Below are 14914 nucleotides of genomic sequence, written 5' to 3'. Positions count from 1 at the left end.
TTGGCTTCAACGCAGGTGAACAAGAATGTTGAATAATCATGATGTCTGAACACAACACTGTGAATGTGTTTCCCAGGGCACAGCAAGGACACCCTTGGGTGTCATAGGAAAATGTCTCAAATTGCCTCGCAGATATTTTCCAGGTTAGGTTAAATGGGAAGGTATTTTATACATTGATTCTATCATTTTAAAAATGTTTTGTATTGATTTTTTAGAGAGAGGGGAAGGAAGAGAGAGAATCATCGATGTGAGAGAGAAACATGGATCGGCCGCTCCTGCACGCCCCCTACTGGGGATGGAGCCCACGACCCAGGCATGTGCCCTGACCAGGAATCAAACCAGGACCTCTCAGTCCACGGGATAGCGCTCAGTCCACACTCGCCGGGCTATAAAATTATTTTAAATAATCATCTCGTAGATCCATTGCTTTCACGAAAGTACTGCTCTTAGTCTGAAAATGTGACGGAGGACAACACCCAGGAGAGGAGGGTGCAGTGGTGTAATACGGAATCTCAGAAACACCCCGACCAGTATGTCCGATGGGGATTATCCAGGGAAAGGCAAACAGGGTACGGGCTGTTTTCATTTAATATACTATGGGTACCAACTGCCCAGAACACAGTAACTACTTAGACACAGCTTGAGACAAAAGCATGCGAGAGGTTGCGATTGCGGAGGTTGGAAAGACTCAGTTTCAACGTCGAGCAGTGACGAGGCCCGGAAATAGTGAACAGTGTTCCCAAGGGAAGGCTAGAGTTAAGCAGTTACGAAAAGTAGAGGAAGAAAAATCAAAAGCTATCGCCCTGGCTCCGTTCATAAGGACAGTGCCTCGGCGGGATAATTCTCCCAAAACGGCTTCTCAAGCTGTTCGCAATGCTACTGGGCACGCCACTGGGGATGCTGGGCACACCACTGGGCTGCGGACACACCACCGGGGCTGTGGGTACACCACGGGGCTGCGGACACGCCACCGGGGCTGTGGGTACACCACGGGGCTGCGGGCACACCACGGGGCTGCGGACACGCCACCGGGGCTGTGGGTACACCACGGGGCTGCGGACACGCCACCGGGGCTGTGGGTACACCACGGGGCTGCGGGCACACCACCGGGACTGTGAGCACACCATGGGGCTGCGGACATGCCACCGGGGCTGTGGGTACACCACGGGGCTGCGGACACGCCACCGGGGCTGTGGGTACACCACGGGGCTGCGGGCACACCACGGGGCTGCGGACACACCACCGGGGCTGTGGGTACACCACGGGGCTGCGGGCACACCACCGGGACTGTGAGCACACCATGGGGCTGCGGACATGCCACTGGGCTGTGGGCACGCCACTGGGCTGTGGGTATACCCCGGGGCTGCGGACACACCACCGGGGCTGCGGACACACCACGGGGCTGCGGACACGCCACCAGGGCTGCGGGCACACCACTGGGGCTGTGAACACACCACAGGGCTATGGGCACACCACTGGGCTGTGGGTACACCACGGGGTTGCGGACACACCACCGGGGCTGCGGACACACCACCGGGCGCCAGGACACCAGCAGATGCTCCTGAGCCCAGGGGCCTCTACTTCGTACACTTACGTCGAGCCTGGAGCTTGACTTTGTCTTACGCTTCCTTCCCTTTGTTTTCTTCTCTTCGTCAGCTGTGGTTTTCCCCTGATCCGACAGCTCAGCTGACTTCCTCTCTGGCTCCTGAGAAATGGGGGACGCGGGCTCCTCCTCCTCCTCAGGGAGCAGGGGCAGCGGCTCGAGGTAGTAGCTCCGGGGCTTGGGCACGGGGTGCGTGTGATACAGGAGGAGGCTGTTCTGCTCCTCGTACTTGATGGCCTTCCGGTCCATCCGCACCGTCCCGAACCAGGCCCAGGACAGGGGAGCGGGGTTCTTCTGGCCCTCAAACAGATCCCACGGGGACACCTTCTGCTTCGTGGAGACCTGGAGACCCTGCGGGGCGAGAACACTCTGTGACCACACGCTCAGATCTTATCCCGGTAGGACAGGGACTCAGGGAACATTCTGGCCGGTGCGGGCCTTGCAGGGAACGGAGCATGGAGCAGACAGGCTAACTCCCGAGTCCAGGGTCACCCAGATCAGCGCGGGGCGGTGGCTGGAACCCACGGCTCAAACTCAGTTCTGCGGCTCTGTGTGCCTCTGTTCGGGCCGGAACACCAGACAGTCCAACGTATTTTACTGCCAAATGGCATTTTTCTTTTCATTTCGTTTTCCCTTGTCAGCAAAAGATAATTTCTAGGAAACGCTGCACAGCTGATCTTACTGTCAGCCTCATGGGCTGAGGTGAACTTCAACCCAATGGTGTACGGACTTGATTCACTACAGGTGCCTTTCGCGTGCTTAGTAAGCCGGTCTCTGAACAGCGAGGTCATATTGTCACAGAATGAACCTGTACCAACAGGGAGAAATACAGTCCTTCGAGGCCGGCTTATCGCCACGAAATTCAGAGGAGGAAATGCTATTCTGTTTCTGAAAACAAGAAGTTTGTGTTCAACATTCATTGCTGATGTCACTCGGTACTTTCCCTAGTGAAGCAATTTGAAAATCCTTTTGATCACCGTGACCCCGCAAATAGCGACCCGGGCACCCCAGAAGACGGGAGTGCCCCTGTGCTGCGCCCACACCCTTCTGTGAGGGTTGCCCCCGGACCCAGTGAGTGCCACCTGCCCTGGCTGCTTCCTCATGTGTCCTGAGGTCTGACTTCCCTCCTTGGGGCCAGACAGCTCCGAATGGTTTGTCAACGTCTCCGCACTAGAGGGCCCACCAGCCCTGCAAACCCACCGGCCCGAGATCCTAGCTTTCCTCTCCACCAACGCACCAGGATGCTTCGCGCTGAAGGCACCGGCATTTCTGCAGCCTGTCTCCTCTGAGCCAGTTTTTCCTGTCTGCACGAATTCTCCCCTTTGCCCGTCTCCTACCTCCCAGCTAACGCTTCACACTTGCAGAATGATTCAAGTGTCCATTTTCCTGGGGCTACCGCTCCAACGAGCCAGTTCTCAGCCGAGGGTGATGCTCCTCAGGGTCCCCTCACACTCGGCACCGTGACACACAAACCCCACCGCAGTGTTCGTGTCTCTGTTTCCAGGGGGCAGGAGCTCTGTCTTTCATCTGGGATTTTGGAAACCTGGCTGTTCGTGTTCATTGAAACAACCATGGACCCCTCTTCTTGGGCCAAGAAAACTTGGCTTAATATCTTATGTGAAACCAAGTGTTCATTAAATACTATTTAACTGATAGAAAAATAAAGCACCTTCACTTTAAACATTTCTCATTCGAAATAGTTTACGACGGAGAAACTTGTATCAATGAAAAATGTTCCCATCCAAACATTGTTTCCGATTTAGAAGTCAAATCAGAACTGACCTTTGCAATTTTTTTTTCCCACCCGAAGCTTTTCAGTTTTCTATTGTACAATTGAGGAAATTCACTTAAATGCAAGTACAGTTCTATAATTTTTTTTTTTTTGAGAGAGAGGAAGGGAGAGGGAGAGAGAAAGAAACATCGATGAGCGAGAACATGCCCCCCGCTGGGGATCGGGGCCCACAACCTGGGCATGTGTCCGTGTTTTATAGGCTTTGCAGGAAGAGAAGATCTATTTTGTTTTCCTAAGTGTACAGAGTGATATTAGGGGTGTGGGTGTGTGTGTGTGTGTGTGCACACAAACATTTACTCTTGCCTGTTTTTTATCTATGGAGTCGAATCCTGCAATCTTGTTGCCCTTGGTGTCGATCAAGGAGCCCATAGGCTCACAGGTGATGACGTCGCAGGTCTGCTTTGGCAAAGGCAGCAGCTGCCGCACCTTGTCGATGCTCTCGGACCGCTTGTCTCCGAGCTCTTTCTGCAGAAACAAACACCGGAGGCAGAGCGAGAAAGGGAAGTTACAATGAAGGCCAAAGTCAGCAGCAGGAAGTCCCTTCTGAGACGTTTCCCTTGCTAAGGCTGGAATGTTCCTGCCGCGGGAACATGGTCTACGGGGCAGCTCTGCAGCACAGGGGCGCGTGTGTTTCGTTTCTTCATTTCGGGGAGAAAATAGAAGCTGTGCAAAAGCACCCTGGTTGCGCAACGCACAGCAGAGTGCTGAAATGACAGAAATCCCGGGCAGGACCGCGCTGGGCAGCGGCGGGCGCGGCAGCCGGGACCACGTCCTCACCGCCCCACAAGGTAACCCGCGTTTCTTTCTTATTGTCGGGTCATCAGACAGGTTGACTTTTTTTTTCCCCCTCTGATGCTGTTTAGTTTCCAGTTTATGTCAAAGGCTGTGGTTCATGGTTAGGGAATGAATTGGATTGAGAAATATCAGGGCCAGGGACTGTTTTTCAGCACATGGGCCAGTCCAAGCTGGCATCTTGGTGAGACGGTTAATGCATCTCTGACGTGCCCTAAGAAGTTAGACCTGTGCTAGGAATATAATTTTCTTTTACAAGACACTTCTTCAAACGACATGCTTTTGACTTTGGAGGTACTACTGAGCTAAGGAAAAGCAAAAAGCCAAATAAGCACCGTCAACTAATTTGAGTGCAACAACTGTCATTTCATTTGACGAGTGGTAAATTAGACAACGAAACAACAAATCCACAAGCAGCCGGGGCTCCGACCGCAAGCAGGCACAGACTCACCTTCAGCTTCTTGACTAAATTCATGTAAGCACGCTTGTTCTCCTCAGAGCCCCCCGGGGATGCGTTCGACAGGTCCGAGGCTAATGTCCCATTGATTAGAACACCCAGCATGTCAAGAACTGTTGTGAATAATTCACTGAGAGGGAACAGAAAATAAGTCGTTTCACCTTAAAGCAAAACCAAGATACTGTCCGCTGAGTGGGGATTTTGACGTAAGCACAGGCTCTCTAAGGGTGCCTCAGGAAATGGGAGGTGGCAGAATTTGTCGCCTGGGTGCAACCGTCCTGCCATGGACAGGACAGGTGGACAGCACAGGTGGACAGGACAAGTGGACAGGACGGGACAGGTGGACAGCACAGATGGACAGCACAGGTAGACAGGACAAGTGGACAGCACAGGTAGACAGCACAGGTGGACAGCACAGATGGACAGGACAAGTGGACAGGACAGGTGGACAGCACAGATGGACAGCACAGGTGGACAGGACAAGTGGACAGCACAGGTAGACAGCACAGGTGGACAGCACAGATGGACAGGACAAGTGGACAGGACAGGTGGACAGGACGGGTGGACAGGACGGGTGGACAGGACAGGACAGGTGGACAGCACAGATGGACAGCACAGGTGGACAGGACAAGTGGACAGCACAGGAGGACAGCACAGATGGACAGGACAAGTGGACAGGACAGGTGGACAGGACAGGTGGACAGGACGGGTGGACAGGACAGGACAGGTGGACAGCACAGATGGACAGCACAGGTGGACAGGACAAGTGGACAGCACAGGTAGACAGCACAGGTGGACAGCACAGATGGACAGGACAAGTGGACAGGACAGGTGGACAGGACAGGTGGACAGGATGGGTGGACAGCACAGATGGACAGCACAGGTGGACAGGACAAGTGGAAAGCACAGGTAGGCAGCACAGGTGGACAGCACAGATGGACAGGACAAGTGGACAGGACAGGTGGACAGGACAGGACAGGTGGACAGCACAGGTGGACAGGACAAGTGGACAGGACAGGACAGCACAGGTGGACAGGACAAGTGGACAGCACAGGTGGACAGGACAAGTGGACAGGACAGGTGGACAGGACAGGACAGGTGGACAGCACAGGTGGACAGGACAAGTGGACAGGACAGGTGGACAGGACAGGACAGGTGGACAGCACAGGTGGACAGGACAAGTGGACAGGACAGGTGGACAGGACAGGACAGGTGGACAGCACAGGTGGACAGGACAAGTGGATAGGACAGGTGGACAGCACAGGTGGACAGCACAGGTGGACAGCACAGCACAGGTGGACAGCACAGCACAGGTGGACAGCACAGCACAGGTGCAGCAGTGAGCACGCACCTGTCGGTGTGGACGTCCACGGGCCCAGAGGTGATGGTCTGCAGCAGCAGCAGGGCCCAGTCCGCGGCCCACGGGACGCTTCTCTGCACCGTGTCGAACATCCCTCCCACCTGGCACACAGAACGCACACAGAACAGCTGCGTTGTGTTAAAGAGAAAAATACAACCCGTCGCTTTATAGAGCCCAATTCTGATGAATTTTTTAAAATCCCGAAAAAAAAAAAAAAAAAGGAAGGGAGGAGTATCTGAGGGTGAGCACATCGTCCCTATGAGTTACAGCTGACCCCTGACCTCCCACGCAGTGACCACCGATACTGTGCATCAGGACGGTTCACTTTCCTTTATTCCTTCCCTTTCAGGATTCTGTTTTACGGTGTAGTTTTCACCGAATTAAGTTTAAATAGGCCCAAACCACACAATCGGGTTATCTACACCTTTGTGTTGTCAGTTACTATCGACTGTGAGCCTGTGACCAGCGGCCTGTTGCGATAGCGCCCGGGCCTCTCCGGGGACAGAGAAGCAGGGGGAGCAGGTGGCCTGGCCCCAGAGCCCCTCCCCGGGCAGGAACTCAGTCGAAGTCAACCACCCTCCGAGAGGCCGGCGTCTGGCTGGTCCAGGGGGAAAAGGGACAATTCAAAGGAATGCTCATGGTGTGAGAATCTTACTTTCTGTATCCCTTCCGTGTGGGGATGGGCTTTCATGATCAATGCGATGGCAAGTGTGATAGAACGCTGAGGTAAATGTCACTTTAACGTGGTGTTTCAACAAGGAGAGTAAGAGCTAAAGTCCATCTCCAGCGAGGAGGCTCTCGGATGCCTCCGCGCACACCCCCCGAGGGCAGAGTCCCTGGGGCGAGGGCTGCTCAGGGCGTCCCGGAGCCAGACCAGCCAGGAAGACGAAGGTCAGAGACACGGGCGGCTGCAGGACGGCAGCGCGGGTGGGCGACCACAGGCAAGGGGAAGCTGCTCAGACACGCTCGAGGCAGGGACTAGGAAGGCCTCACCAAGTTCAGGCGGAGCTGCAGCGCCTCGTGCACCATCTGCCGCGCTTTCGCGTCGTCCTGGTGCCGGTCCTCTCGCCAGTTACTCAGGATCTGAGCCGGACAAGACAGGGAGAGCAACAGCCCGGACTCATGACCCTGCTCCAGTTACACCGAGCTCCTCACCGATGCTCCAAATGTAACTGCGTCGTTTCACAAAGTAACACATCGAACATCCCTCCTCCCCACCCTGCAGACAGAGACCTGGCTAGCTCCCTGTCATTTCCCGAATTACTCACCCGGGGACCAGTCTTAGAAAGTGTTTTGGAAAACCACGAAGTTACACAGGAACAGAAGTAAAGACTGTTGTGAAATACTGTTGACCCTTGAGCAACCTGCTTTGAACTGTGCAGGTCCGTGTTTGCGAGGATTTCTCAGCGCACTGAGGCTTGGCCCTGGGTTTCACATGTGAGAAACAGTCGTGTTGACCTGGGCTGGGCATGGGAGGACTGGGGAGGGCCGACTGTACCGTACTCTCTTCACCACAGGGCCTTGAGCAGCCTCAGATTTTGATTTCTGATGGGGGATGACTGAAGTTTGGGACAGGCGAAAATGATGCAAGTTCTTGACTGTCTGGGGGTCAGTGCCCCTAAAACCATGGTACCTAAGGGTCAACGCACACCATGGCATTGGTCTTATAAAGATAAGCACTGGACAGATCAAATTACATTTTGAATCAGATCCGGCTTATATTTCTAGGGACATGCTCGGAACCCTAGCAAATGTATTATTTTTGCATCCCGTTGAAGCGGAATCTTGCTATTTTATAGGTGAAGGGGGGTGGGGGAGAATCTCCTTGGCAAGTTCAAGGACCAGCAACGTGGCCACCGTGGAAAGGGTGGCGTGCTCAGGGCCATGACGGGCAGGGAACGAGGAAGAGACAGCCCCCTAAATGATGCCAGGCCTCGTAAGCCCAGGCATAGGCAGAATTACTGCGGCATTTGAGGCCCCAAAGAGATGGGATCCACATTTAAAAAGGATCCTTCCGGCTGCTGGGTGGAGAATAGATGTCTCCCACACCAAAGGTAGGAGACAGTGGAAGAGTCAAGTGAATGTCCTTGTTCCTGTTCACCAGGTAGATTCAGGGGGAGACAGGGACTCACAGAACCGCAGCGCCACCGGAGGGCACCACTGGGCTCGGCTGCAGGAACCCCCTCCCCTACTGGTCTACCCACTGGGCTCCCTTCCACAGGCTCCATCCCTCACGTGGCCGCGAGTCTCCTTGTGGCAAAGCCCATCTTTATCCATGAGCCAAAACGCCTTGTGATGTATCAGCGGGCGCCCTGCGCACCAGGCTGGCTCTCGCGGTAAAGAGACAGCTCTGCACCTACGGGGCTCCAGCCGAGACCCTGCCTGACATGTCGCAGCCGCCAGGGCCAGGGCGCCTCCGGCCTGTTACGGCCAGGCCGACCCCGCCAGGGACCGCTCAGGACCTGTCCCTTGAGGCAGCGTCAGGAGAGGGGCAGACAGGTCCACCCACTGCAGAACGAGCCTGCAGGCGCGGACGTCGAGTGTCTGGAACGCGAGGCGGGAGCCCAGGCACGCGGGAGCCCAGGCACGCGGGGGCCCAGGCACGCGGGGGCCCAGGCACGCGGGGGCCCAGGCACGCGGGGGCCCAGCACACGGGAGCCCAGGCACGCGGGAGCCCAGCACGCGGGGGCCCAGGCACGCGGGAGCCCAGGCACGCGGGGGCCCAGGCACGCGGGGGCCCAGCACGCGGGAGCCCAGGCACGCGGGAGCCCAGCACGCGGGGGCCCAGGCATGCGGGAGCCCAGGCACGCGGGGGCCCAGGCACGCGGGGGCCCAGCACGCGGGAGCCCAGGCACGTGGGAGCCCAGGCACACGGGAGCCCAGCACGCGGGAGTCCAGGCACACGGGAGCCCAGGCACGCGGGAGCACAGCACGCGGGAGCCCAGGCACGCGGGAGCCCAGGCACGTGGGAGCCCAGGCACGCGGGAGCCCAGGCACACGGGAACCCAGGCACGCGGGAGCACAGGCACACGGGAGCCCAGGCACGCGGGAGCCCAGGCACGTGGGAGCCCAGGCACGCGGGAGCCCAGGCACGCGGGAGCACAGGCACACGGGAGCCCAGGCACGTGGGAGCCCAGGCACGCGGGAGCCCAGGCACACGGGAACCCAGGCACGTGGGAGCCCAGGCACGCGGGAGCCCAGGCACGCGGGAACCCAGGCACGCGGGAGCACAGGCACACGGGAGCCCAGGCACGCGGGAGCACAGGCACACGGGAGCCCAGGCACGTGGGAGCCCAGGCACGCGGGAGCCCAGGCACACGGGAGCCCAGGCACGCGGGAGCACAGGCACGCGGGAGCCCAGGCACACGGGAGCACAGCACGCGGGAGCCCAGGCACGCGGGAGCCCAGGCATGCGGGAGCCCAGGCACAGCACGCGGGAGCCCAGGCACGCGGGAGCCCAGGCACACGGGAACCCAGGCACGCGGGAGCACAGGCACACGGGAGCCCAGGCACACGGGAGCACAGCACGCGGGAGCCCAGGCACGCGGGAGCCCAGGCATGCGGGAGCACAGCACGCGGGAGCCCAGGCACACGGGAACCCAGGCACGCGGGAGCACAGGCACACGGGAACCCAGGCACGCGGGAGCCCAGGCACGCGGGAGCCCAGGCACACGGGAACCCAGGCACGCGGGAGCCCAGGCACACGGGAGCCCAGGCACACGGGAGCCCAGGCACACGGGAGCACAGCACGCGGGAGCCCAGGCACGCGGGAGCCCAGGCATGCGGGAGCCCAGGCACAGCACGCGGGAGCCCAGGCACGCGGGGGCCCAGGCACACGGGAGCACAGCACGCGGGAGCCCAGGCACGCGGGAGCCCAGGCACACGGGAGCACAGCACGCGGGAGCCCAGGCACGCGGGAGCCCAGGCATGCGGGAGCCCAGGCATGCGGGAGCCCAGGCACAGCACGCGGGAGCCCAGGCACGCGGGAGCCCAGGCACGCGGGGGCCCAGGCACACGGGAGCACAGCACGCGGGAGCCCAGGCACGCGGGAGCCCAGGCACACGGGAGCACAGCACGCGGGAGCCCAGGCACGCGGGAGCCCAGGCATGCGGGAGCCCAGGCATGCGGGAGCCCAGGCACAGCACGCGGGAGCCCAGGCACGCGGGAGCCCAGGCACGCGCAGGCTCCCCGCGGCCCGGGCCGGGCACCCTACTGGTTCTGTGTGCGCGTGGGGCAGGGGAACAAGCGGATGCCTTAGGGAAACCCCTGCCCGGCTCAGTCCGCGGCGGCGCTTTACCTGGTTCACTTGGTTCTGGAGAGAAGTCAGGAGGCCTTCTCGCTGTTCGTCTTGTCCCTTCAGGCAGGTAAGGACCAGGGAGAGGAATGGTTGTTGGCTCAAGAGAGACATACTGCAAGGGAAGTCGTGACAGCAGGTGTAGTCAGGCGGCAGATTACTCCCTGCGACCTCGGTCCCTGCCCCGGGGTGAGGGACCCGTTTATTTTACTCTTAGAAAATGGAGTTAAGTCCTATCTCTACTGATCATGTTAAAAGGGACTGTCACGCTTCTAAGTAACTTAAAAGCATTCCCAATGCCAGGATAAAGTCACACTGCAAACAGTGTGGAAGTGGGGGGAGGGGGTTGTGTACAGCACCAGTGACCTGTTGTTTTTTGTTTTTATCCTCACCCAGGGACATTTTTGCATTTATCTTCAGATAGAGCAGGAGGGAGAGAGGGAGGAAGAGAGAGAGAGAAACATCGACATGAGAGAGACACATCGAGTGGCTGCCACCCACACGACCCCAACGGGGGCCGGGGACAAACTGCAACCGAGGTACATGCCCTTAGCGGGAACCGAACCCGGGACTCTCTGGTCCGTGGGTGGACGCTCCAACCGCTGAGCCCAACTGGCCAGGGCTGACCTGCCTTTTAAAATATGCATCAGAGGGACTATTACTTTATACACAGAAAGAATTAAAAATTTAAAACTTCCTCACCCACCAAGATCTTATTTCAGGGTCCGGGCCCATCCAGATGCTGTGCTTGTATTTTTCAGCCCCCTTCTCGAGACCAGGGGGTGCTGAGCGGTAGCGCTGAGATCCGACCTGGCCTGAGGGCCCCGGACAGAGGGGCTCGCTCGTGGCCTTCAGAGCATAGTCCCCCTCCCCGGGGCCTCCACGTGCCAAGGGCTTTTAAGACATTTGGTACAAATTCGATTAAGGGTTCTTCAGTTACTGAAAAACAACTAACAGGTCACACTGATAAACTACTGCTACGCTGGAAAGAAACATGTCTTAAAATGAGATTGAGCCCTGGCCGGTTTGGCTCAGCGGTTAGAGCATCGGCCTGTGGTCCAGAGAGACCTAGGGTTCGGTTCCTGCTAAGGGCACGTACCTCGGTTGCAGTTTGTCCCCGGCCCTGGCTGGGTCGTGCGGGTGGTAACCAGTCAATGTGTCCCTTTCACATCAATGTTTCTCTCCCTCCTACTCTATCCGAACAAAATATTGAAAAATGTCCTTGGGTGAGGATAAAAAAAAAAAGGGGGGGGGGGATCAAGGCCCAGACATTTCCGTCTGCTGCTTCTTCCACCAGCTGGGCTGCGGGACTTGGGGGGGCCGCCCCGCACCTCTGCCACCTGCCCTGTCTGCGGGCGGGAGCCAGCCGGCAGCCCACCCCCGGTGGCTCCTGACCCAGGACCGAGTTGAGCGGGCGGCTGGTTAACAGCTGGACAGCAGGACAGGCAGTCGGGTAACGGCCGAGGCACCAGCGGAGTGCGGTCTCCGCCCGTGGGCCGCGGTGAGGCGCGGAGGCCCAGGGCCAGACCAGGGACTCCGCCCAGCTCTTCACCCCTGGGCTGTGTCCCCGGAAAGGGGCTCAACCTTCCGGTGCACCGGGTTCCCGTCTGTGACAGGGTGAGAGAGAGAGCACCTGCCACAGGGCTGCCATGAGATCTGAGGAGCTGGGGACGCACGGACACGTTGACGTAGCTGTTGGCGTGTTGTACGCGCGCAAAGAACAGCAGCTACCAGAGCAGTGTTAATTAGAGGGGAGGAAGCCTGTACGTGCAAACTTTTTATTTTATTTCTTTTCCGTCGCCACTTATCACCTTGTACCCTCGTCTCCCCCTCCCCAAAACAGGAAGAAATGATCATTCCCTTTATCCTACGGTGCTAAATTCACTGTTTCCACAGTTGAGTTTGGTTTTAGACTTCCTCAGTAACCGTCAGTTTTCAAGTACAATTATTTAAAATCTTTTCTAGGGCATAACATAAATTAAAAACAAACAAACAAACAAACAACAACCCTGGCCAGTTTGGCTCAGCAGTTAGAGCATCAGCCCACGGACCAGAAAGGCCGGGGTCCGGTTCCCGCTAAGGGCACGCACCTCGGTTGCAGTTTGTCCCCGGCCCAGCCGGGGTCATGTGGGTGTCAGCCACTCGGTGTGTCTCTCTCACATCGATGTTTCTCTCTCTCTTCCTCCCTCTCACCATCCCGCTCTATCTGAAGATGAATGCAAAAATGTCCTCGGATGAGGATAAGAAAAACAATAGCCCTGGCCAGTGTGGCTCAGCGGTTAGAGCTCGGCCTGAGGACCAGAGAGTTGCCGGTTTGATTCTGGTCAAGGGCACGGACCTCGGTTGCGGTTTGTCCCGGCCCTGGTCAGGGTCATGCGGGAGGCAGCCACTCGATGTGTCTCTCTCACATCAATGTTTCTCTCTGTCTGTCTCTCTCTCTCTCTCCTCCACTCAATCAGACGATAAATAAAAAAATATCCTCGCGTGAGGATTAAAAAAACAAAAAACAAAAAAAGAATAATAAGCTTCATGGTTTATAAGTATTAATATCTAATGTAGAACAAGAGTCTTAAATGCTAAAACGATCAGCAACTATTTCAGGGTCTAACAAGACAGAACTAGAAAGAGTTCGAAGAGACCTGAGTGATTATTTTTTAACAAAGTGAAAAGTAATTAAGAGTAGAAAACGGACCAAGCGACAATCCAGATCTGATTCAGTATGAAGAGGGGCTAAGAAGGCAGGATTTAAAAAAATTTTTTCTTTCTTTATTGATTTTAGAGAGAGAGGAAGGGAGAGGGAGAGAGAGATGGAAACATCGACAAGAGAGAACATCGACTGGCCGCCTCCTGCACGCCCCCCACTGGTCAGCCCACAACCTGGGCATGTGCCCTGACCGGGAATCGAACTAGTGACCTCTTGGTGCAGGGTCGACGCTCAACCACTGAGCCACACTGGCCGGGCAAGAAGGCAGGATTTTAATAGCTCAGCAGTGACTTGGGTGTGTAGGCAGAATGGAAAACTCGTGCAGTGACCAGTATAACCTGAAACATTTTAGGAACAGAGCCTTGCTTAACAAAATATTTTCAATTCGGTGGACTCGGGGTCCAGGATCACGCGTGTTTGCGGACGGTGGGCTCCCCCAGCAGCGCACAGAGACACACCCCCCAGCCATACCTTTTCTGCTTCTGCCTGTCTCTCTCCTTTTTGGAAGAAGAGCCCAGGTGCTGCCCCTTCTCCAGCTCCTCGCCTGCGGCCTTCAGCACCCGCCCTTGCACGGAGGTCGGCAGCCTGGCGATGAGGGGGGCCACCAGCCACACCCCCCTGCGCTCCGAGGAGCTGAAACCAGAAGCAGGCGTCACGCCCTTTCCTCCGCTCTCACCGTCACGGCAGAGCGTCCCCTGTCCGACGCGGGTGCGCAGACACCCCGATGATTCTGAAACCCCTTGTTTTCTATCCTGCTGCTGCCGTGCCGACTAGCAGCTGCGGACACACGTACGCTCCCGGACGGCTTTCAGAGACGGGCTGCGGGAGGGGGCTCTAACCCAACCTTTGAAGGGTCTAGCTACGTGTTTCCCGTGGTTCCGGCTCTCTGATTAGGAACAGTCCTCCCGTCCAGCGCGTCCCTGTCACGGCTAAGATCTGAGATGTTCCGACTGCGTTGAAGCCTACTGACAGCCAGTTTTCAAAGTGTCCGAATTCACCTGACACCCAAATGGTGCAATAAAACCCGCTCTGCCTTTCATGATGGTCATCTCTGCAAATCTGCCCGGTGACAAAGAAGGCAGAGAAGGGGGTTCCCTATCTATTGACGACCACGCCTGGGGCTCCCAGGGGTCTGGGCCCGACTGCGCAATATTCAGGACCTGAGACGCCCTCCACCTGCAGCCTGGCCCTTGGGCACATTATTAACTAACGACAATTGGCACAAGGAATTCCTTCCTTCACATTCCTGCAGCTCAATGAAAAGTACCGGATTGTGCACATCAAACACACTGTTACGTGTGACAAATTAGCAGGAGGCTGACGAAGCCGGGGGACGCGTACCTGAGCAAGGTCTTGATCCCGTTCGGCCGGGGGCCGCCCGCCTCGGCGCCCGCGATGCCCCCGGGGTGGAAGAGGCCCGGGGCCGGGGTGGACGCGCCGCCCCCGTCGGCCGACTGCTGGAACACCTCGATGGTGGCCTTCGCAATGTTGTCCAGCAGGCTGTTCATTTCGGCCACCGAGCCAGAGCCCTAGGGTCGGCACAGGGAACGCGTGTCTCAGCCCATCCTCCGCGTGTGCTGGCTGTGCACACGGGGCGCACGCTCGCCGGATATACTCACGGGGTCCTTCAGGCACTGTTTGATCATCAGCTGCAGCTCCAGCCAGGACTGTCTCAGCGTCCACTGCTCGAGGTTCTGGGGGATGGAAATGATGGAGACATCGGGGCTATGAAGCATCTTACAGTATGGTCATTCCTAGCAGCATTTCCTGCCTCCGGAAAGCACAGAATCATCATACCCACGGCAGGGTCCGCGGTGACAGAGGCAGAGGGTGCCCCGAGCTGGGAGGGCCCCAGCTACTCCCCGGGACGCACGGTCAGCCCCCCGCACCCCGCTCGCGGCTCTGCTGTCCC

General features: G+C 57.6%; 1 protein-coding gene across 1 annotated transcript in view; it reads right to left on the bottom strand.

Annotated features, from left to right (window-relative positions):
- Positions 1 to 788: 788 nt before the first annotated feature.
- Positions 789 to 14914, bottom strand: part of LOC118617053 (mediator of RNA polymerase II transcription subunit 12-like protein) — a 58786-nt gene continuing 44660 nt past the window's right edge. The window contains exons 14-24 of the mRNA XM_036242539.1: positions 14622 to 14696; positions 14344 to 14531; positions 14001 to 14061; positions 13474 to 13697; positions 10302 to 10413; positions 6998 to 7087; positions 5996 to 6105; positions 4639 to 4774; positions 3699 to 3860; positions 1624 to 1954; positions 789 to 1267 (exon numbers count right to left, since the gene is read on the bottom strand). Of these exons, the coding sequence (XP_036098432.1) occupies positions 789 to 1267; positions 1624 to 1954; positions 3699 to 3860; positions 4639 to 4774; positions 5996 to 6105; positions 6998 to 7087; positions 10302 to 10413; positions 13474 to 13697; positions 14001 to 14061; positions 14344 to 14531; positions 14622 to 14696 (1968 nt within the window). The remainder of the gene's footprint in view (positions 1268 to 1623; positions 1955 to 3698; positions 3861 to 4638; positions 4775 to 5995; positions 6106 to 6997; positions 7088 to 10301; positions 10414 to 13473; positions 13698 to 14000; positions 14062 to 14343; positions 14532 to 14621; positions 14697 to 14914) is intronic.

The sequence above is a fragment of the Molossus molossus genome, unplaced genomic scaffold (genome assembly GCF_014108415.1).
Source record: "Molossus molossus isolate mMolMol1 unplaced genomic scaffold, mMolMol1.p scaffold_m16_p_5, whole genome shotgun sequence".
In the NCBI taxonomy this organism is placed as follows: Eukaryota; Metazoa; Chordata; class Mammalia; order Chiroptera; family Molossidae; genus Molossus; species Molossus molossus.
Note: the sequence above shows the minus strand (reverse complement) of the source record. Positions and strands in the feature narration are given on the sequence as shown.